This window comes from Neofelis nebulosa, chromosome 1, assembly GCF_028018385.1.
Source record: "Neofelis nebulosa isolate mNeoNeb1 chromosome 1, mNeoNeb1.pri, whole genome shotgun sequence".
Lineage (NCBI taxonomy): Eukaryota > Metazoa > Chordata > Mammalia > Carnivora > Felidae > Neofelis > Neofelis nebulosa.
In genome coordinates this window covers 225073301-225095846 of record NC_080782.1, presented here as the reverse complement: position 1 = coordinate 225095846, position 22546 = coordinate 225073301, and the positions used below count along the sequence as shown (strand labels likewise).

Below are 22546 nucleotides of genomic sequence, written 5' to 3'. Positions count from 1 at the left end.
TTAATCTCCATCACTGAATTGTATAAAACTCTGAAATTAAGATTTACCTGCTTCGTTGTTAATCGGAAACTCCCACAGTTTCCCCTCTTTGGTCCACTGGATCATCTCTTCAAAACCATTCTGAAGGGGCTGTTCATTTACCTCAGCTAACTGCTTAGCAAATTCCACATCCCAAAGTGAAGGTGCTGTTTCTGTATAATAAAAACATTTCAAATAATCACAAGTCAATGCGTATATATCTTTATTTTTACAAAAATGTTATAATCAACTCCAAATTGGTGAAACATTTCAGGTCCTGAGGGATATACATAAACAGTATATAATGGAAGGTCATTCTCTGAGAGCTCAAACTGTTCAAAAATGACATAAAAAGCCTGCAGCAACCATAATTGCAAGCCTTGGCTTCTGTTTTACTACACTGCTAGGCAAGCAAGCCCTGAAGTCTCACTGCCCCCTCTACTGGAAAGGAAAAAAAAATATGTATTTTGTTTAAGGATGTTTCCACGAATGTGAATATTTTTTATAAGACATGTGACTTTGATATTTAAAGTCCAGCCTGTTTACCTTTTAGTCTGTCAAGATAAGTCACCAATATACAACTAATAAAGACCAAAGAAATTAAATTAACATAATAACCATACTACTAACAGATACGGAGCACTTACTCTGTGCTAATGCTTTTTCTACATTAGTTCATTTAATCCTCACAACCAACCCTCTAAGTAAGTTAATATCATGTTAGCTTATAATCACCATCATATCACATTTTAATCATCTTATTTGCTTTGGACATGTAAGACACTTTGCAAGAATGAACAGCATTTCCACCAGTCACTGTTGGTGGGAATGTAAAATGGCACAACCTCTTTGAAAAATAGTTTGGCCGTTACTTTAAAAATTAGAAAATACACTTCGCATACAACCATTTGACTCCTAGATATTTACCTGAGAGAAAACATATGTCCACACAGACTTGTATACGAAAATTCATGTACAGCCACGTCTGACTGCACACTGACTGCTAGATATTAAGTATGTTGGCCTAGAACATCTCATACAGAGAAAAGATCATAGCAGTTAGGCTTAATTAGCCACATTTCCAGAGTAATCATAACAGCAAAATAATTATCATAGTCCCATTTTATAGATTTATTCGGTGGACACTGATGAACCTATGTCTTTTCCATGATCATCAACACCATCATCATTACATTTTTTTCTATTTAAAATTTTTTTTTAATGTTTTATTTTATATTTGAGAGAGAGAGAGAGAGAGAGAGAGGGGCAAAGCATAAGCAAGGGAGGGACAGAGAGAGAGGGAGACACAGAATCCGAAGTAGTCTCCAGGCTCCAAGATGCCAGCACAGAGCCAACGCGGGGCTTGAACTCACAAGCAGTGAGATCATGACATGAGCTGAAATCGGACACTTAACCGACTGAGCCACCCAGGTGCCTCAACGCCATCATCGTTGTTGCTAATAGCTGCATCTATGTACTGAATGCCCATTGTGCTCCTGACACTTCAATTACACATTAGTTCATTTAATCCTTGAGAGGTATGTATCAGCCCTATTTTATAGATGGAGAAAGGAAAACTCAAAGAGGTCAGTATGCCAGAATATGAATTTGAATAATCCACATCAAATACTGAAACTCCTTCCATTAAGCTATCTGGCCTCTTGGCTCTAGATTACTCCAGGATAAGGAGTAGGGTCTATGACTATATCCTTTGCAGCAGTGGTAGGAACATGGAGGGAGCAAAATGCGGGAATCCTGGGATAGAAGAACTCATTCAATCAATAAATAATTACTGAATGTAAATTGTATGTCAGGCATTATTTTAGGTGATAGGGAAACAGCAGTGAATAAATGCTAAATTTAAGTCTGCATGTTGCTGCTACTGTATTTAATTGGGAACAAAAGACGTTCTTTAGACTCATGCAAGTATAACTTATTAAACAGTACCTTCATTAGAGTAAATTTTCATAAATTTGCATATTACTTTCCTTATTAAAGTACAATCATTTTATACTGTTTTATAAAATTTCAGTACTTCCTTGCCAGCTAATTTCAGTTTTAGGAACAGGATTTCTGATCAAAAAAAGCAAATTGGCTTCTTCAAGAACACAAGTGCCTCTTCTGGTTGTCCATTAGGTGGACAACAGTGACTGCCCTGACAGTAAATTCCCTTTAAAAAAGAAAAAAAATGTTTATTTATTTATTTTGAGAGACAGCAAGCTCAAACAATGCAGTTTTCACATAAGAGAAAGGAGGTTGTTCTCTTAGCTTTCTTTTCAGTTTTAAATGAACAAACACTGATTGATTAATGTAAATATCATATTAAAATTAGATAAAGTGATCTCAAATCACTTGAGTTTTCCTCTATGGATAGATATTCTATAGCTCAATTTGTTCCAAAAAAAGCATTTACAATTTAACATAACTAATTCCTATGATCTGTAAGCCACTTGGCTAGGTGCTGCTGGGTATACAAAAGTCAGTGAAACCTAGGCCCCAACATCTAAAGGTTTATTGAATATTGGGAAAAATCAGATGTTTATATAAGTAAGTGATAGATTAAATGAGACACTGGAGGCTGGCCTCAGAACTTAAAAATCAATTATAAAATTATTTCTATGAAGTCCCAAAAGCTAACTTAGAATCTTTGGAAATGAAAGTCACTTGTAAGCTGAAGACCATTTGCATTGAATTTTCTCATCTATTTTAAGTTATCACTAAACCATATTTAACGTCAAGCAAGAGGACGTCTCGTATCTCTTTGAATTAGACTTCAAATGATGAATTTGAAGGATTGGACTTCTTACCCAAAGAAGAAAGGGGGAAGAATAAAGAACAAGGACTAACTATGTATTAAGAAAAAAACATGAGACTGCTAAATAGATCTCCTGAATGCTCTTCTTCCCAGCTCCGAAACAATCTCCAAATCACCTCACTAAGTTACTTCTACAAATGCTATCTCCTCTTCTGGACAGCAAGCTGCTCTAGGGCCGAAGCCACAGTTTAGCTTTTGTAATAGCACAGCTGCAAATGGTAGGTGATCATTAATGTTCTAACCCAAATCAGCAGCCAACTGATAGCTCTGGATTCAGGAAGCTGGTAGGAGTTACCTCCCGCTGTCTCATAGCATGCAACATTTCAAGGGACACATGTGACCAAGACTGGCAATGTCAACAACTACGTTCATAAGCAGGACCCAGGTCAATGACAGGATGGCTTATTAAAATACTTGACATTATGTAATCAAAACGTGAAGGACGTTGTTGAAAGATGGAATGTTTGTCTACTTGAGAAACAGTGTTGTTCTTTTTTTTTATGTTTATTTTTTTTTAGAGAGTGAGCAAGAGCACGCGTGCATGGAAGAGAGAAAGGGAGAGAGAGAGAGAGAGAGAGAGTCCCAAGTAGGCTCCATGCTGTTAGCACGGAGCTTGATGTGGTGCTTCATCCTGCAAACTGAGAAATCATGACCTGAGCCAAAACCAAGACTTGAACCCTTAACTTATTAACACCCCAGCACCCCCCAATGGTGTTGTTCTTAACAAACCTGTTTCGGGTGCCTCTTCAGTAACGGCCTTAAGGTCAAAAATATTAAGTCTCTTCCCCTTGAGTATATTTTTCCTAAGGCTGGAAAAGAAAAAACAATTTAAGTTAATATTTTTATACACTGCCAACAAAAAATTCTTTAGAAAAAGAAAATTGTATATGAAATACTCAATGTAGAAGTTTAAAAATATTCCACTGACTCACACCCAGACATTTTAACTAAATTTCTGCATCTTTAGAACTGACAACGAAAAACCGGAACAAATGCACTTGAATTTCTGCATCGTGATACAATAAAGCGGGTTAAGTAGTTTAATGTCTAAAACAGCTAATTGAAAAGATTAGTTTGAATTGCCATAATTTTTATGTGATCCATTTCATATTAAGGTTTTAGAAAACTCAACATTAGACAGCTATTAAAATATGCTAAATTAAAAGTTGTTGAAGTCAACATTTGTCTTAGTTTAAGGGCAGAAAACACTGCATGTTTAATTACAAACTATAATTATAAAAGATGGCACAGATAAATCAAAACATTCCCACTTAAAAAGCAATCATTCTGTAATTTTAACATAATGATTAACTTTCTTTATATAACATTTTTAATTAACTATTGAAATTAATGTCAGAGAGTTAACAGATAACTTTTCCTTGTATATTTTAATCAACTGCTTCATGTATCAACTTACATTCATACTTACATAAATTTACTGGCAGATTAAAAGCCAGTTTAAAAAATGGACAGTTACTTTTAAAATAATTTTGAATACTTTTCTGGATCACATTATTTTTTTCTACAATATCACACTAACTGAAAAAATGCAAATACCATATTAAAATTAGATAAAGTGATCTCAAATCACTTCAGGTTTTTGCTAGCAGGTCCCCAAGTATTTTAAACAAAGGTATTTATGCTCCAGAACCATCCTCAGGGCTTGCATTCTTCTCTGCACCCAGCAGTCCCCAACTTTGCATCAGGTCAACAGGATGATGGATTAAGGTCACTCATGGTAAAGAGGGAATGATCTGTTAAAGTATGGAATTTTAGAAGGTACTAAAGGGAAAGGAAGGGAACAGACGTTTTCATTGCATCTACTATATAGAGTCTGCACATTCCTTTCCTATTTCTCAAGAAAGCCATTTAAGTTAGCATCTCCTAGATGAGGAAACAGACCAACGAGGCTATGCAAGTTGCCGCAGTCCCAGGATTAGTCTAGCACAGTGCCAAGACTCTGAGGTATGCTAGGGCCAGTGGTCTGTGCCTCACACTTCTCTGTTCTCTTACTGAAGGAATCAGCCCAGGGCATATTAATGGTGGATTGTCTCAGGCTGTCCCAGGACAGAGCAGGGAGAACAACTTGGTGTCTTACCACTGCTTTCCCTAACTCTAGAGTCCTTCAGTCAGTTTTTTAATATAGCCATTATATGCACATAAACCCCTGTCCCACTTTTTTAGCTACTCCCTTCCCACTTTCTAATTTTTCTTTTAAGATTTTACTTAAAAAAAATTTTTTTTTAATGTTTATTTTTGGGAGAGAGAGAGAGAGAGAGAGAGAGCGAGCAGGGGAGGGACAGAGAGAGAGGGAGAGACGCAGAATCTGAAGCAGGCTCCAGGCTCTGAGCTGTCAGCACAGAGCCCAACATGGGGTTCAAACCCATGAACCATGAGATCATGACCTAAATCTAAGTCGGACACTTAACTGACTGAGCCACCTAGGTGCCCCTGTAAGATTTTACTTTTAAGTAATTTCTACACCCAACGCGAGGCTTGAATTCACGACCCCCAGATCAAGAGTCACAAGCTCTACTGACCGAGCCAGTCATGCGCCCGTCACCTTCTAGTTTTTAATGACAGCTAATATCATTAAGAATCAAATTATGATATAGCATTCTGACATAATTGCATGGAATCATGGAATCATTTCAACAAAGAATGATTCAAACAAGACTGAAATTAAATATTCTTTTTTAAAGTAAGTTCTATACCCAACGTGGGGTTTGAACTCATGACCCCAGATCAAGAATTGCATGCTCTACTGACTGAGCCAGCCAGGCGCCCCTGAAATTAAATATTCTTGAGGAATCTTAAGTAAAACTCCAAGTACTCATTCTATTTTATCTAATAATATGTCATAGGTATAAAATCACTTTAAATTAGTAATTCAAATAATTTCCCAAAGTCATTGTAACCTCTTGAACTTCCTTTGTTAACTGCTGACCATCTTTTACAATTTTCCCGTACAAATTCATAGTTTAACTTCTGAAAAGAGCTAACTCAAGTTGCTGGAATTATAATTAAAAGAAAATCCACGGAATACATAACACATCAAAAATACTCCACTGTAGGCACCTCCTCCTACAAAGATCAGTTAGTTTTTGTCACAGCGTGCTATAAATTTCTGGTTCCCTGTCCCCAACTTTCACTTTATGGGCTTGAAGGAGAGAAAGCAGAAACTTCATGTGAATACAGACAGCTTTGTATTATAAAATAATTATGTAAAACATGGCTTAGCATCTTCAAGTCTGCAAATTACCAAATTCAAATTGCCACAAATAATCTACCACTTTCAGATATTATAATGGATCTTCCTTTCTTTCTTTTTTTGATGATGGCTTATTTCTCTAAGATATGAATAATGATAATTATATAGATAAATATAAAGGTTCTATGAATATACATTGTTATGTATGAATCAGAATGAAAAATAATGCTTCTCACAAGATGTTCATTTGTTCAGCATTAAATCAGCTCCACTTATCCTAAATCAGGAGACCTCTATTCATCGTGGGTAAATGGGAGAAAGGGCCCAACTTGATTAATGGTATAGAAAAGCATAAGACTGCTAAACCCAGAACACCTTTTCCTCTGTAAGACATGGTACACGCAGAGTGAGAAAACAGATATAATTGCATCTATAATGCTCAAACACCTATCAGCAATAACAGGCACAGAATAAAGTAAACCTACAGAGAAACAAACAAAACCAAAGAGACTGCAAAGAGCCTGAATACCTTTTTTTAAGATCATTGGTCTTCTTCTGGCCCACGTAATCGTTAGATCCTTCATCAAACTGAATTTGATGCACTGGTCTTGTACTAACTCTAGCTGTGGAAGATTTGGCAATTTTCATATCTGATATTATGTTACTGACACTGAAATAAGAAAAAGGTCAGTTATTAGAAATTTTAGCTACAGAATAGTAAAAAACTTTCTTACACATGAGATTCATATCACTTTGTTTATACTTCACTTCTATGCAGTAATATAGCATTAAATGTTATGTTTAAATGAAAGATTTTTTTTAAGTTTATTTATTTATTGGGTGGGGGGCGGCAGAGAGAGAGGGAGAGAGAGAATCCCAAGCAGGCTCCACGCTGTCAGTGCAGAGCCCAATGTGGGGCTCGAACCCACGAACTGTGAGATCATGACCCGAGCTGAAATGAAGAGTCAGGTGCTTAACCGACTGAGCCACTCAGGCACCCCTTAAATGAAAGATTACATGTCACACACACATTATTAACATTCACACTCCACAGACCACCGAGATTTATGTTTCCTTCTGAAACCTAACTTTTGAAGGTGTTCTTCAGAAATGTGAATTTAAAACATGAATTAAAAGTGTTGTCTATTTAAAAAAAAGTGTCACTAACGGAAAAGTATCAAACATCTGAAGCTGTATATCGACTTCAAACAGGGCGTCAAGTATGAGACGAGAGGATGGATGGGAAGGTGTCAGCTAAACGTAAGGATAAGAGCAAAAAAAACTGAAGGAAACAGGCCTGAAGACGATCGCACTCTGGACACGACCGACAGATTATTTAACGGAAAAAATGAATCTTCTCAGAGAAACTGTCTTATTCTGTATTTGTTTTTAATAACATTACCGAATTTACAGTTTCTTTTCTAGGAACAAGGAATTGTATCACTTGGCAGAAGAAAATTTTAACCATCCCATTGATCTTTTACAAACTGCAATCTTACTTCAGATCATTGTTAAAAAACCTAATTACTAATATTCCACTTGGGAGAAATATTTTATATAAAATATAAATGTAGGAATATAATTGCGCATTACTCACCACTCACATGAAAACAGCCTATTTTGAGAAACCAGCATTACTGACAGAACTATTTGATCCACTAACCTAATTTTAGCCCTTTCTCCATCCTTCTGTGCCTTTGAGACTTCCTCGTGCTGCTGGAGCTGCCTGAGCAGCTCTGACTTGGTCATCTGCTTATCGAACGGGAGAACATCTGCAACAGCAGCTGCAGCTGCTACCAACTCAGGACCCAGGGACTTGGTTCTGACGAAGAAAAGGAGACGCAAGTGAGAAAAAAAGGAGGCATTACTTACTATGCCATTTGTTTAGTGGGAAGTAAAATGATTTTTTTCCAGAGAAAACTTCTCTGTCATTCAAAAAAATGTCAGGGGCGCCTGGGTGGCTCAGTCAGTTAAGTGTCCGACTTCAGCTCAGGTCACGATCTCACGGTTCGTGAGTTCGAGCCCCGCGTCGGGCTCTGTGCTGACAGCTCAGAGCCTGGACCCTGCTTCGGATTCTGTGTCTCCCTCTCTCTCTCTGCCCCTCCCCCACCCGTGCTCTGTCTCTGTGTGTCTCTCTCTCAAAAATAAATAAGAACATTAAAAAAAATCAATTTCTGGGGCACCTGGGTGGCTCAGGCGGTTGAACGTCTGACTTCGGCTCAGGTCATGATCCCACGGTTTGTGAGTTCAAGTCCCACATCGGTCTCTGATCCTCTGCCGCCCTCTCACTCTGCCCCTACCCTGCTTGTGCGCTCTCTTTCTTAAAAATAAAACATTAAAAAAAATCAATTTCTAACAAAATCAAGAATTTGTAAATATTAGGTGTTAGTTTTATATAAACTTTAAAATGTTGAAAGCTGAACTTACTGGATACTTGTTGAAGCACAAGTAAGGAAAAGAAAAATAAAAGGGGAGGGGGAGGGATCAGCCTTAATTATAATTTGCTGGATTTTTATTTTATTATTTATTATTTTTTTAAAATTTTAATGTTTTATTTATTTTTGAGACAGAGAGAGACAGAGTATGAACGGGGGAGGGGCAGAGAGGGAGACCCAGAATCCGAAGCAGGCTCCAGGCTCCGAGCTGTCAGCACAGAGCCCGACGCGGGGCTCGAACCCACGGACCGTGAGATCATGACCTGAGCCGAAGTCGGACGCTCAACCGACTGAGCCATCCAGGAGCCCCTTATTTTTTTTTATTGTTTTTTTTTTTTTTTATTATATATTTTTTATTTTTTTATTTTTTTATTTATTACTTTATTATTTTTTTAAATGTTTATTTTATTATTATTATTTTTTTATTTATTACTTTATTATTTTTTTTATGTTTAAATGTTTTTTTATGTTTAAATGTTTATTTTTGAGAGAGTGTGCACAACTGGGGAAGTGGCAGAGAGAGAAGGGGACAGAGGATCCAAAGCAGGCTTCGTGCTGACAGCAGCAAGCCCATGATAATCATGACCTGAGCTGAAGTTGGATGCTCAACTGACTGAGCCACCCACGTGCCCCAATTTATGGATTTTTAAATGAGACGCCAATGTATTTCAGAAACTATACTGCAAGAAAATATTAACGTAACTAAACCTATTCGCACATCATGATAAGTTCATATGATGGAATAGTTCAACTCACACCTACAACGTGAATGAAACAATGAAAAGTTACATTAAAAAAAAAAAAGAGTATGCATTGTACGATTCCATTTACACCAAGTTCTAGAAGATGCACAATTAACCTAAGGTGAAAAAAGTCAGAGTAGTGGTTGTCTCAGGACAGAAGTCTACTGACGGAAAGACAGAAATGAGAAATGCTCTGCATCTGATAAGCACATGGGCATATGCATTTGCCAGAATCCTACAGCTAAGATGTGTACACTTCAAAGTATGTAAACTTTACCTGAAAAAAACCCCAAAAACAAAGCCCAGAAATCATCGTTATCATCTAGCAGGAGACGCAAAGTAGGTGAACACACAGATGACACAAGAATGGCAAAATGATTACTGAAGCTGCGTAACAGGTAGGTACACTTTGTGTATGTCGTGTAGTTTAGGTACAAGTTTATTACATTTTGTTTCAAGTTTTCCATAAGAAAAAGCTAAAAAAAACCAAAATGCTACTCTTTAGTAAATTAGGGTAAATTAATAGAAAACTGTGCCAGACATAAAAGGAAATTGTCTACATCATTTACATATTAACTAAGAATTGCCATCTCAATGAGTGGGATTCAAGTTAACGTTTTACTGTACTTGACTTTCTATATAAAGATCTGCTGTCTAATATGCAAATCAAAGTTCCCAAATCCCTGAGGTTGTTGGATAAAGATTTAAGGACTTCGCCTACTAAGATAGGAGAGATCTAGAATCTGACGGCCAAGGAAGAAAAATAGAATAAAAGAGGGACTATTACAATTAGTCAAAAAGAAATGAGCTACTTTCAAAACTGTTGCCAGTGAATAAGGTTTGAACTTCACTCCAAATCATTTTTTCTATTTTATTTATTTTGAGAGCAAGAGAGTGCGAGTGGGGAAGGGGCGGGGGGGGGTAGGGGGGGGAGAGAGAGAGAGAGAGAGAGAGAAATCCCAAGCCCTATGCGGGGCTTGATTTCACAACCATGAGATCATGACCTGAGACAAAATCAAGAGTTGGACACTTAACCGACCGAGCCACCCAGGTGCCCCTCTACACAGATTTTATTTTATTTATTTATTTATTTTATTTTTGAGACAGAGAGAGACACAGCATGAACGGGGGAGGGGCAGAGAGAGAGGGAAACACAGAATCGGAAGCAGGCTCCAGGCTCTGAGCCATCAGCCCAGAGCCCGACGCGGGGCTCGAACTCGCGGACCGCGAGATCGTGACCTGAGCCGAAGTCGGACGCTTAACCGACTGAGCCACCCAGGCGCCCCTCTACAAGATTTTAAAAACGTCATGAGACCTTGTTAAAATGTCTCTTAAAAATCTATTCTATCCTATAACTCACACTATTTCATGAAAACATACTTTATACCCTTCTGTACTCCCTAAATTTCTTTAATATGAACTATACAGCATACACAATTTCAGAAAAGAAATTCTAATAAGGGGAAGGATACTACTGAGTGGACACAAATCACCGTAACTCTTGGCAATTTGATGACATACATTAAAAGTCTAAAATACACCCCAATCCTTTTACCCACCAGTTCCACTTCCAGGAGTATTTGTCTAAAGAAAATAAGCAGGTACACATAGAATTGGAGGGATCCTTCACACTCCAAATGCGAGGTCCAAGCAGTTCCAGCCCCTGTGCCTGACAGGCAAAGCATTTCTCAGATATCTGCATTGCTTTATCTATAACTTTATTTCAGGTCTTTGCTCAATCATTATTCTTCCATGATCCCTTTTTAAAAAAATAGCACCTCTCTAACCGATCACTCTTATTTTTCCTCATGTTTCATCACCTAATGTACTATGTGTCTGTGTGTGGCGTAAAAACATCCTCTTCCGCCCCCTGACTCTTCCCCCATTTGTAAGGAATAGAGACTTTGTTTTGTTCCGTGTTCTACCTCCATCCCTTTGGACAGTGCCTGAGCTCTAATGGCAATCTAAAGTTGCTGAATGAATGAATGACGTTAATCATAGCATTATTTTGTACTAATGGAAAACTAGAAATAATCTAAATTTCTACTAGTGGATTCATTAATTAATAAGTAGCTGAATCCTTCTTACTGGTAGTTGCTTGGCTAAGAGAAAGTTACAGTAGGAGCTAGAAACTGTGGTCACTGCTGTTCTCCCCAGGGTTCTTACTAGTTCCACAACACATTCAGACTCACGAGACCTTGGCCTTGCACCGGCTCTCACTAGCGCCAAGTGGGGCGGACACAGCTACCTCTGCCTACGCTGCAGAGATGCTGCGGCCAAGCTTTGGGATGGTTTGTTATGCAGCAACACTTAACTGGAACACATTTTGGTGCCTGGAAGTTGGGTGCTACTGTAACAAAAAACCTAAAACGTATGGAGGAGGTTTGGGTATTGGGCGGTGGGTAGAAACTGGAAAGACCTTGAGGCAAGTATTGATGAGAACTTAGGGCCTCAAAGAGACTTAGAGGCTGAAGGCTCTCAAAGCCACTGTGAGGGAGAGCTTTAGGAAAATCAACATTACTGGAAGCTACAGAAAAGGGGACTTCTGTTCGGCAGCACTGTTGCTTCTAGTAAGGTGGGAAACAGGAAACACACGCAATGAGCTGGATGAGCCAGTCTAAGGAGACTTCCAGTGTTGAACCTTAGTTGCAGATGGTAAAATGTGAGAAGAGATGAGAAAGAACCGTTCCACATAAAGGAGCCAAGACTTGCAGGTATCCACAAGAAAACATTTCTCATTCTCAGCCCCTCCAGACAGCAAACAATGCTAAAATTTAAAATGGTTTCTGAACAGGGGCGCCTGGGTGGCTCAGTTGGTTGAGCGTCTGACTCGATTTCGGCTCCGGTCATGAGATGGAGAGCCGTGCTAGGCTACGTACGTATGTAGAGCCTGCTTAAGAGTCTCTCTCCCTCTGCCCCTCCCTCACTGGCTCAAGCTCCTGCACTCTTTCTCTCTGAAAAAAAGAAATGGTTTCTGAACAGAAATCAAATTCAGTGCAGTGTCAGGAAAACTATACGCATGACTGCAAAACCCTCTGTTAAGATCTTAGAAAGATTATTTTTTTGAAGATTTTATTTTTAAGTAACCTCTACACCCAACCTGGGGCTTGAGCCCACAACCCCAAGATCAAGAGTTTCATGCTCCACCGAATGAGCCGGCCAGGCACCCCAAGATTTAAAATGCTGCCTCAGAGAGTCTTTCAAACAAACAGGAATTCTAAGAAACTTATGGGTTTGGTCCCACAGCCTTGCACAGGGAGCTCAATGTAGAATACGATCTTGGTTCCCAAACTATGCCCTAAGGAACCCTGGAGCACTACAGGGAAATACAGCAACCTGTCAGTGACTGAACTACTAAGGCAAGGTAGTCATGGTTTTAACACTAGACTACCGCACGCCTTTTGCTGACATCATCTTTGTGAAGATGGGTTTTCTGGCAGTTGCTATGATAAAAAGCCAGTACCCCTCAAAAGTCAATATGAAACAGGAAATGAGAGTGGCAGTGTCCAATCTGATTCCAAGGCTTCATCATAAAAACAATACAAATTCCTCCCGGCTCCCTTTCTCTTGGGACACTCGCCCTAGGAACCCAGCCGCCGTGCAGTGAGGAAGCCCGGGCCACACAGAGAGGCCACAGGTAGGTGTTTCTGGTAACAGTCCTGGCTAAGGTCTCAGCTAACAGCCAGCTTCAACTGTCAGAGCAATGAATGAGCAAACCTTCAGATGATTCCAGCCTCTGGACTTGCAAGTCTTCTGAGTAAGGACAGCACGGAACAGAGATTACCCTTCTCCACTGTGCTCTGCCCACACTGCTGACCCACAGAATCCATGAGCATAAAAAAATGGTTGTTTTATGCCACTAAATTTTGGGGCAACTGTTATGCAGCCACACTAACTATATCAATGGGGGTTCAGTATATAAATACAAATAAAAAAACTAAAAAACAGGCCATGCATAGAGCAATGACAGTCATCATGAATCAAAGATGATTTACCCAATTCTGTGCATCTGGGATCCCTTAAAAAAAAAAAAAAAAAAAAAAGAGTGGGGAACAAAATCATTAAAAGATACATTAAAAATTTTTTATTAAGTAAACTCTATATCCAATGTGGGGCTTGAACTCATGACTCTGAGATCAAGAGTCGCATGCTCTACCAACTGGGCCAGCCAGGCACCCTAAAAGATTCATTTTTAAAAACTCAAAACAAATAGGTCTCGTTCACCAATCTTTCGATGTAGGACCAAAGCCTCTTTGAATAGAAGTTCCAACATATATCTTTTATATATACGCTGCACCCATAGTACATCCTCCAAGAGTTCCAATTCTGGTTTCTTTAAAGCAGAAACATGCAGCAAGAACTTAAAAATGCTTACAAAGCAGTCTGAATGCAGAATTTTCTTACATTTTTCTACTTGTCTCATTCATACCTAATTGGAAAGGAATTTTTAAAATTTCCTTTCCTGAGTCTTTGCAAAACATTCAGCTCATTTTAACCTTTTCTATAACAGATAATTAAATTGTATAATTATAAAAAAAGCACAATGGGTCACAAACAGGTCTACAAGTTTAAAAAAAACTCTTGGTAAGTATTTTTATACACGTGTGTCTGTATTATCTAATTCTGTGTACTTAAAAAAAAAAAATGGGGGTGGGGGAGGGGCACCTGGGTGGCTCAGTTAACCATCTGACTTTGGCTCAGGTCCTGATTTCGCAGTTTGAGTTCAAGCCCTGTGTCGGGCTCTGTGCTGACAGCTCAGAGCCTGGAGCCTGCTTCCGATTCTGTGTCTCCCCCACTCTCTACCCCTCCCCTGCTCACACCCTGTCTCTGTCTCTCTCTCAAAAATAAACATTAAACAAAATTTAATAACAAAAAAAATTTTTTTAATTTTTATTTGAGAAAGAGAGTGTGTGTGTGCACGTGCAGGGCAGAGGAGTGGAGGGAGAGAGGGAGCAGTGGGGGGAAGAGGGGAAGAGAGATAGAAAGGGAGAGAGGGAGAGAGAATGTATCTTAAGCAGCCTCCAAGCTCAGCACAGAGCCCAATGTGGAACTCAATCCCATGACCCTGGGATGCTGACCTGAGCTGAAATCAAGAGTTGGCTGCTCAACCAACTGAGTCACCCAGGTGCCCCTAATTCCATATACTTTTATGTAGTATTTTTGTTTTATTTTGTTTCTAAAAGGGAGGAAGAGGATGGGGTACCTGGCTGGCTCAGTAGAGCATCTGACTCTTGACCTCAGGGTTATGGGTTCAAGTCCCATGTTAGGTGTAGAGATTACTTAAAAAAAGTAAAGAGAAGGAGGTAGCTTTGATGGCCACTCATTTTTTGAACTAGCTTTTTTCCTACCACCCAATTATGCTTTCCAGAGGTAGTTTTGATACAATATGATACAGTATAGAGACAAGAAGTTTCATGAAAATATTAAGTCGTTCTGGAAGATAGGAATCTACATTATCTGTTGATTCTGCTAAGAGAAGTCAGAGATGGGGATCTTCAAGCCACATACCTTATTACTTGATTGATGTAAGAAACACCATTATCTATCATTAAAACAAAACACTGTCATTGAAACCACAACACAATGCTAAGATATTACTGATTGCACTTAGAATCAATGAAGTATAATACTCTTTTGACAAGCACAAATAATTACATGTTAAGGAAATCATGTAAGTAGAGAACACTGATAATTACTGGTCAAAGGAAATCATATACAACAGTTGTAATCAACATGCTTACATTCTATCCTAGGTGGAATTTTTTAAATGGAAATTTCAAAGAAACAAGTCCTTCAGAGACACGAAGCTACTTCCAAATCAGGATATAAACAATTTGGTGATTAACAGTTTAAAGAGGCAATTAAGTGACAGTTAATAACACTGATGAATATGTAAAAGAATATGTGGAATTCTCAATTAGATCCCTACTTTTTCCTCTCTAGATTGTATGCACATGTTCCCTTCCTATTTAAATACAGAAGGGTAATAGTATCTTTCAAGGAAGTATTAAAGTCTCCGTGTTGACAAACTGATAATCTTCATGCAGTATCTCCCAGATCCTCTAATTTAAAATTCCTTTCTAAAAGAAAAAGGAGTTTCAAAAAGTACTTTCAACGCAGTTGAAATTCCATTCAATTTACCTCTTTTTTGGGGCATCTTCCGGAACTTTGTGAAGCCTGCCAGTTGTAGCTTCTATACTCTTAAGTTGTCTTCCATTGGGTGGCCTTGTTGTTTGTACTTTGGCTGTGCTTAATTCAACTCGCATGCCCTTAATAATACCTAACAAGTCTTTTTTTGTGTTCTCCTTCACACTCTCTTGGGTCTCTGTTTCCTTGGAAATATCACGTGTTGGAGCAGACTGCTCATCTTTCTTGTTACAGATCACGTTGTTCGTGCCAAAATATCGGTGGACTTCATTTTTTGTCCTAGAAAGATGTATTAAAGAAAAAAATGAAAAATACAATGCAAAATAATAAAGTGACTCAAAACCACTGCTTCTGTTTTAAAATTTTTCCAATTCGAACCCTTCCCTTTTGCTTTTTATTATTATTGTCAGCAACCATAATGAAGCAATTTTAACATTTATTGAATACAGAATATGTGCCTAGTCTGGTGCAACATATTTTATGTACATTTTCTCATACCCACATCAACTCCATAAGGCAAGTATTATCCCCATTCTAAAGATAAGGAAACTGGAAACCAGAGAAGTGAAGCGATTTACCCAAGGTCATGTAGCTTAAAGCTCACTAAGACCTAAGACACGCTGGTGAGTCACAAATGGGTACAGATGTGCTGAGATACCGATTGATCACCTTGTCCTTGCGGTAGCTGAGGGAGGCCTGGGCTGCTGGTGCACCTAACTGTTGCCTCCCTCCATTTACCTCAGGGTTTGATACAAAGATCATTTTCTATTTGTTCCATGACATTAAAAAAGGTCGCAACTTTCTGATCTGCTCTTGGCAGCGGAACGACCGCCGAGCTGCAGATTTTTGTGAAAACCCTTATGGGGAAGACCATCACTCTCCAGGCTGATCCCTCAAAAAGAAGAGAAAATGGAAAGGCCAAGATCCAGGATAAGGGAGGAATTCCTCTTGATCAGTGGAGACCGATCTCCACTGGCGGGCAACTGGAAGATGGATATACCGGGCCTGTCACAACATTCAAAAGGAGTCTACCCTTCATCTTGTGTTAAGACTTCATGGCGGTGTTAAGAAAAGGAAGAAGTCTTATACCACTCCCAGAAGAATAAGCATAAGAGAAAGAAGGTTAAGGTAGCTGTCCTGAAATACTATTAAGTGGACGAAAATGGCAAATCAGTTGCCTTTGTCAGGAATGCCCTTCAGATGAATGTGGCTAGTCACTTTGACAGATATTGTGACATATGCTGTCTGACCTATTGCTTCAACAAATCAAAAACAAGGAATTGTTTACAGGTTAACAAAAGACAGGAACTAACATTTTTTTAAAAAAAGGTTGCAAAACACTGACAGGGTTAGTAAATTTCTATTTATTATTTTCAAACCCCAAACTGACTGACTGCCGTGTCCTTAACATGATATAATAATACCTCTTTGAAAGCTATAAACATTTCTATTAACAAAGAAAGGTTACTTTCTTTAAAAAACATGTCTGGATAGGGGCTCCTGGGTGGCTCAGTTGGTTAAGTCCACGTCTGGATTTCAGCTGAGGTTATGATCTCCCCTGCATTGGGCTCCACAATGCAGAAGTGTGCTTGGGATTCTCTCTTTCCCTCTCTGCACCCCCTCCCTCCCTCCACTCCCCCCCACACGTGTGTTCTCTCTCTCAAGAATAAATAATTGTTTAAAAATAAAAAAATGAAAGGGGCGCCTGGGTGGCTCAGTCAATTAAGTGGCCGAGTATTGATTTTGGCTCAGGTCATGATCTCATGGTTGTTGAGTTCGAGCCCCACGTCAGGCTCCACGCTGCAGTGTGAAGCCTACTTGGGATTCTCTCTCTGTCCCTCCCATTTTCTCTCTGTCTCTCTCTCTCTCAAAATAAGTAAAATAAACTTAAAAAATAAAAAAACAAAAGCCATGTCTGGGTATTATTCTAATCTGATTAACTTTCTCCCTGAGCTGCGTGTCATTTAACCAATCACCATTTGTAAACTAAGCTAAAATGGAACAAAAAAAGGATATTCAGTGGCTACTTTCTGCTTTCTTCATTAGATACATTTGTGAAAAAGAACAACACAAATGATTACATCTATTTCAAATTCATGCAAAAGATTTGCCAAATCTAAGTAACCCAAATAGCTAATTTTATTTTGTGATGTTAAAAACCTTTTGATACTTGATGCTGAAGAACTTTAAAAACTAATCAATGTGTTAGATTAAGAGAGTATAACGTATGAAAAGTCATTCATTAAACACAATGAGCATCTACTTTGTGCCCAGCGCTACCCTACACACTGGTGATACATTAGTAAATAAGAATTTCATGATCCCTATCTTTATGAAGATAACAGGTTAGAACACTGTTTCTCAAACTTCAATATGCTTAAGAGTTACCTAAGTGACTTTTAAAAAACAGGTTCTGTGGTCCAACCAAGGAACTGATTCAGTAGCTTTGAAGAGGGACTCAGAGTTTGCATTTCTAACAAGTTTCAAGTAACGCTGATACTGCCCATCAGAGGACCACATTGGAGGAGCTATGCTACGTATGTCATTTAATCCTTACAATCTTATAGGACCGGTTTTACTATTTGTATTATAGAAGAAGAAACTGTATTATAGAAGAAACTTAACATTCAAAGATGTTAAATCAGTGGCTCTTAACCTTTAGGGATCATATGAATTACATAGGAAGCTTATTTAAAACATATTCCTGAGATTCTTAGTTGCTAAGTTTGGAATGGGGCCCAAGGACATGCCTACATTTAACCAAGATGCCAGGTGATTCTGATATAACTCATCTCAAGACCCTACATCAGACCCTGGGTTACTTATTATACCAAGTTCTCAAAGCTTGCAAATGCGAGTACCAGGCTAGGGACCTTTTAATGAAAGACAAAATGGCTATTTCCAAAAATGTGGAACCAAATTATCTGATCTGCTGATAAAAATTTCAGAGGTGGGGCGCCTGGCTGGCTCAGCTGGTGAAGCATGCAACTCTTGATCTCAGAGTCGTGAGTTCAAGCCCCACGTTGGGCACAAAGCCTCTTTTATATATGTGTGTGTGTGTGTGTATATATAAATAGACACACACACACACACACACACACACACACACACACACAAATACATGCATGTATGCCAGAGGCTCAGGTGTCTGGGTGGCTCAGTCAGTTAAGCGTCCGACTCTTGATTTTGGCTTAGGTCATGATCTCAGGAGTTCATGAGATCGAGCCCCACGTCGGCTCAGCGCTGACAGCACAGAGCCTGCTTGGGATTCTCTCTCTCCCTCTCTCTCTCTGCCCCTTTCCCGCTCCCATGATGCTCTCTCTCTCTCTCAAAATAAATAAATTTAAAAAAAAAATGACAGAGGCTATCAAATCAGGCACTTAACAACTAGAATGCAAAACCAGGCACATAACTAGCATCCTCATAATCAGTACACACGACCTTCATCATAATATCATTCACCATGTGGTACAATTCAATTTAGGAAAATGCTCTATTATTTTGTATGTACAAGTTAAATTAACATTAAAGGTGTTATAACAGAAAGGTGTCAATCAGGAGAATGAATCTCACATATAACCTCCCTCCTTCAATGTTTCCTTCCAAGGCTGTTACAAGGCTACAGAAAGTAATCTGTGTTTATTACAGGAAACTCAGGTACAGGCAGCTAACTTCATAACACTAAAATAATAAAACTCCAGTCGTAACCTCCCACTTGGGCTTGTTTCTGCTGAGAGCCTCCATCTCCTCAGCACTTCATTTAAGAAAAGAAAAAGTTGTTTAAGTTTATTTGTTTATTTTGAGAGAGACAGAGACAGCGCAAGTGGGGGAGGGGCAGGGACAGAGGGAGAGAGAGAATCCGGAGCAGGCTTCGTGCTGCCAGCACAGAGCCCAATGCGGGCGAAGCGTGAGATCGTGACCCGAGCTGAAACCCAGAGTCGGGCGCTTAACCGACTGTGCCACGCGGGCGCCCCTCCATAGCACTTCAAATCCAACACATCCAAATCCACCTTCAAGAGTCCCCTCTCCTACTGACTTTCCATTTTTCACCCTTCTGTGCCGAAGGGGCTCCTTCCCATAGTAGATATTTTGTATTTTCAAAACCGTGACGTATTTTAAAAAGGCTTCTCAAAGCTGCTCCTCATTCTTCTGTTAACATTAATGGTACCCTAATCCTCCAAGGCAGCCAGCTGAAATCTTTTCACTACCTTACCCTTATTTCCTCATATGTCACATCATACCAATTCTACCTGTGCAATTTTTCTCCTCCATCCAGCTGTTACTTTCCATCCCCACTGCTACGAACTTGCTTAGAGCTGCACTTAACCAGACTGGCCCCAAATCGTTCTGCAGGGACTATAATGCAGTAAAATTAAGTTTTCATCATGATGAGAGTTCTCAGAGAAGAAATACCAACATAAAGCATGCATAACTAGCCTTTGTTGCCTGGCTAGCTCCAACCCTTAGTTCCCCTCCACAGTTTATCAGATTTCTTTTCCAGAAAGGATACTCTGAACCTTTCTTTCCTACAATGGTTAGCTGTCCCGACTTGCTCACCCAGCGGTTACTTGTATTAATAAAGCAGTCTGTGTTACCTACACCATCTCAGCTTTACTCCACTGTACTTGAATTGCCTGCCTGGTGGAACCATAAGCTCCGTGATGGCAGGATCGTTTTTATTAGGGACTTAACAGCAGAGTTGGTACATTGTAAATACTTTCAATAATGAACCAGAGGATAAATGGAGGCTGGAATGAGACCACTATATTCTCGGCAAGTAATAAAATAAAATAAGACAACTTTACTTCTGGAGGCTGGATTGAATGAGGGGAGAAGTGTCAAGAGGTACGAGGCGCGGTACGTAGTAGAGAGCACAGGACAGACCATGCACGTATCCGTAGCTCTGTTTCTCACTCACATAGGACCTTGGGCAAGTCATTTTACCTTTCTGGGATTTCCCTTTCCTCAGATGTAAAGCAACGGCTTTTAGGACCTCGCGGGTAGTAACATCGACCCCAGGAGAAAGATCACTGAATACACCGGCGGGAGGCCAGGGGTTGCCTGAAGACCTGCGGGGCCCACAGCGCCGAAATGCGGTACCTGACCGTTCCGTGCGGAGCACCGAGTCGCACAATCGCAGCTGCCGGTGCCTCTGAGCCTCCAGGGCATAAAGGGAAAGGGGAGAGGAGGCGAAGAGGTATGATCGCGGAGACTCTTGGAAACATCGCCGAGAAGCAAACACAACCGCACACACAACGGAGTGGCGGGTCCCTCTGCTAAACACATCCCTCGCCCTCTCTTCCGTTCCCCAGCCTGGCGCGTTCCTTCTCTTCCGGTTCCGGTGGGCAACAGGGGCGGGTAACTGCGTTCCGGACTCGCCCGCGGGCGGCCACGTTGCGTGCGCTGCTTCCAGGAGATTCTAGTCGAGGAGGTAAAATCGATGCCTGAGTTCAGCTAAGATAAGCTGGTTGAGGCAGGACCCAGATGGAGGAGGGAGGGTGTGGAGGGGTGGGGGGGTTACTGTGCAAATGCTACTGTGGGGGCCACTAAAAGGAGGCGGAGAACTGACCTTACTGGGCGGTTTTGGGGGAGAGGATCCACAGCGTTTATCACATCCTCTAGATGATCTGTAGCCACCAAGGTTAAAAAAGAAAAATTACCATAGGACACGCTGCCCGATAAATTAGTATTTCTTTTCAGGCACTGTTCTTGTTGTAGAGTCAAGACACGTGAGACATACATGTTTCGTCTTTTCAAAAATGGTTTTACGGATAGAAATCTGCAAGAGAAAGGCTTGACTTTTTCCTGCCCTTCATGAAGGCAGTGAACAGTGGATGAGCGGTGATCAAACCTGGAAGTGCGTGAGCATAAACCCTCTGGGAAGATGCCAGCTAATAGGTCACATGGGAACCTCTGGCTTAATGTTTAAGTTTATCATTTTTTTCAATTAAAAAAATTTTAATGTTTATATTTGAGAGAGAGAGAGACAGACAGACAGAGCATAAGCGGGGGAGGGGAGAGAGAGAGGGAGATACAGAATCTGAAGCAGGCTCCAGGTTCTGAGCTGTCAGCACAGAGCCAGATGCGGGGCTCCAGCTGTGAGATTGTGACTTAAGCCGAAGTTGGAGGCTTAACCGACTGAGCCACCCAGGTGCCCATATTTTTTTAATTAAAAATTTATATTTTATTTTATTTTTGAGAGGGAGGATCAGAGAGAGAATCTTAAGGAGTCTCTGCACCGTCAACGCAGACCCCCAACCAGGGTCTTAAATTCACAAGCCCGTGAGATCATGACCTGAGCTGAAACCAAGAGTCGGTGGCTCAACTGGCTGAACCATCCAGGTGCCCCTATTTATTTATGTTGAGAAAGATAGAGAGAAAGCTTGTGCACACACTCGAGGGGCAGAGAGAGAGAGAGAGAGAGAGAGAGAGAGAGGGAGGGAGAATCCTAAGCAGGCTCTGCGCTGCCAGTGCTATGGGTGCTGAGCCCAACTCAGAGCTGGAACCCAGGAACCTGTGAGGTCATGACCTGAGCTGAAACTAAGAGTCAGATGCTTAATCAGCTGGGCCACCCAGGCACCCAGGAACCTCTAGCTTAGAGTTACACGTGGGCAGTTGAATGCTGACACTATCTTTTCCCCCACAACTTCAAAAAAGAATCAAGATTGGTGGCAAATTTTTTGTAAGCTGAAATACAGAGCGTGCACAAATCATAAACATGTTGAGGAAAAAGTGCTTAATGAATTATCTCAGAATGAATTTGCCCATGTGAACCACCACCCAGATCAAGACATAGAATATTATCAAGAGAGTATACTTAATTTGATATCACTTGATATCTGGTTGAAAATCCATCCATGAGTGTAATAGTCCATTAAAATCACATTAAATTTTTTTTTAATGTTTATTTATTTTTGAGAGGCGGGGGAGGGGCAGAAAGAGGGAGACATGGAATCCAAAGCAGGCTTCAGGCTCTGAGCTGTCAGCACAGAGTCTGATTCGGGGCTCCAACTCACAAATCGCAAGATCATGGCCTAAGCCGAAGTTGGGCGTTTAACCGACTGAGCCACCCAGGGACCCCCAAGTCACATTTAATACTTACTTCATCCTTTTTCCAATTTTGTATAATAACCCTAACTTTTTTTTTTTTTTCTTTTAAGGTTGACAAAGGGGACTG

General features: G+C 40.1%; 1 protein-coding gene and 1 pseudogene across 1 annotated transcript in view; one reads left to right on the top strand and one right to left on the bottom strand.

The window, feature by feature from the left end:
- Positions 1-20702, bottom strand: part of MRPS31 (mitochondrial ribosomal protein S31) — a 32444-nt gene extending 11742 nt beyond the window's left edge. Inside the window, exons 1-6 of the mRNA XM_058686585.1 lie at positions 20470-20702; positions 15364-15648; positions 7708-7866; positions 6574-6714; positions 3563-3642; positions 48-191 (exon numbers count right to left, since the gene is read on the bottom strand). Of these exons, the coding sequence (XP_058542568.1) occupies positions 48-191; positions 3563-3642; positions 6574-6714; positions 7708-7866; positions 15364-15648; positions 20470-20594 (934 nt within the window). The 5' untranslated portion in view covers positions 20595-20702. The remainder of the gene's footprint in view (positions 1-47; positions 192-3562; positions 3643-6573; positions 6715-7707; positions 7867-15363; positions 15649-20469) is intronic.
- Positions 16004-16692, top strand: LOC131489226 (ubiquitin-ribosomal protein eS31 fusion protein-like; annotated as a pseudogene).
- Positions 20703-22546: the final 1844 nt, after the last annotated feature.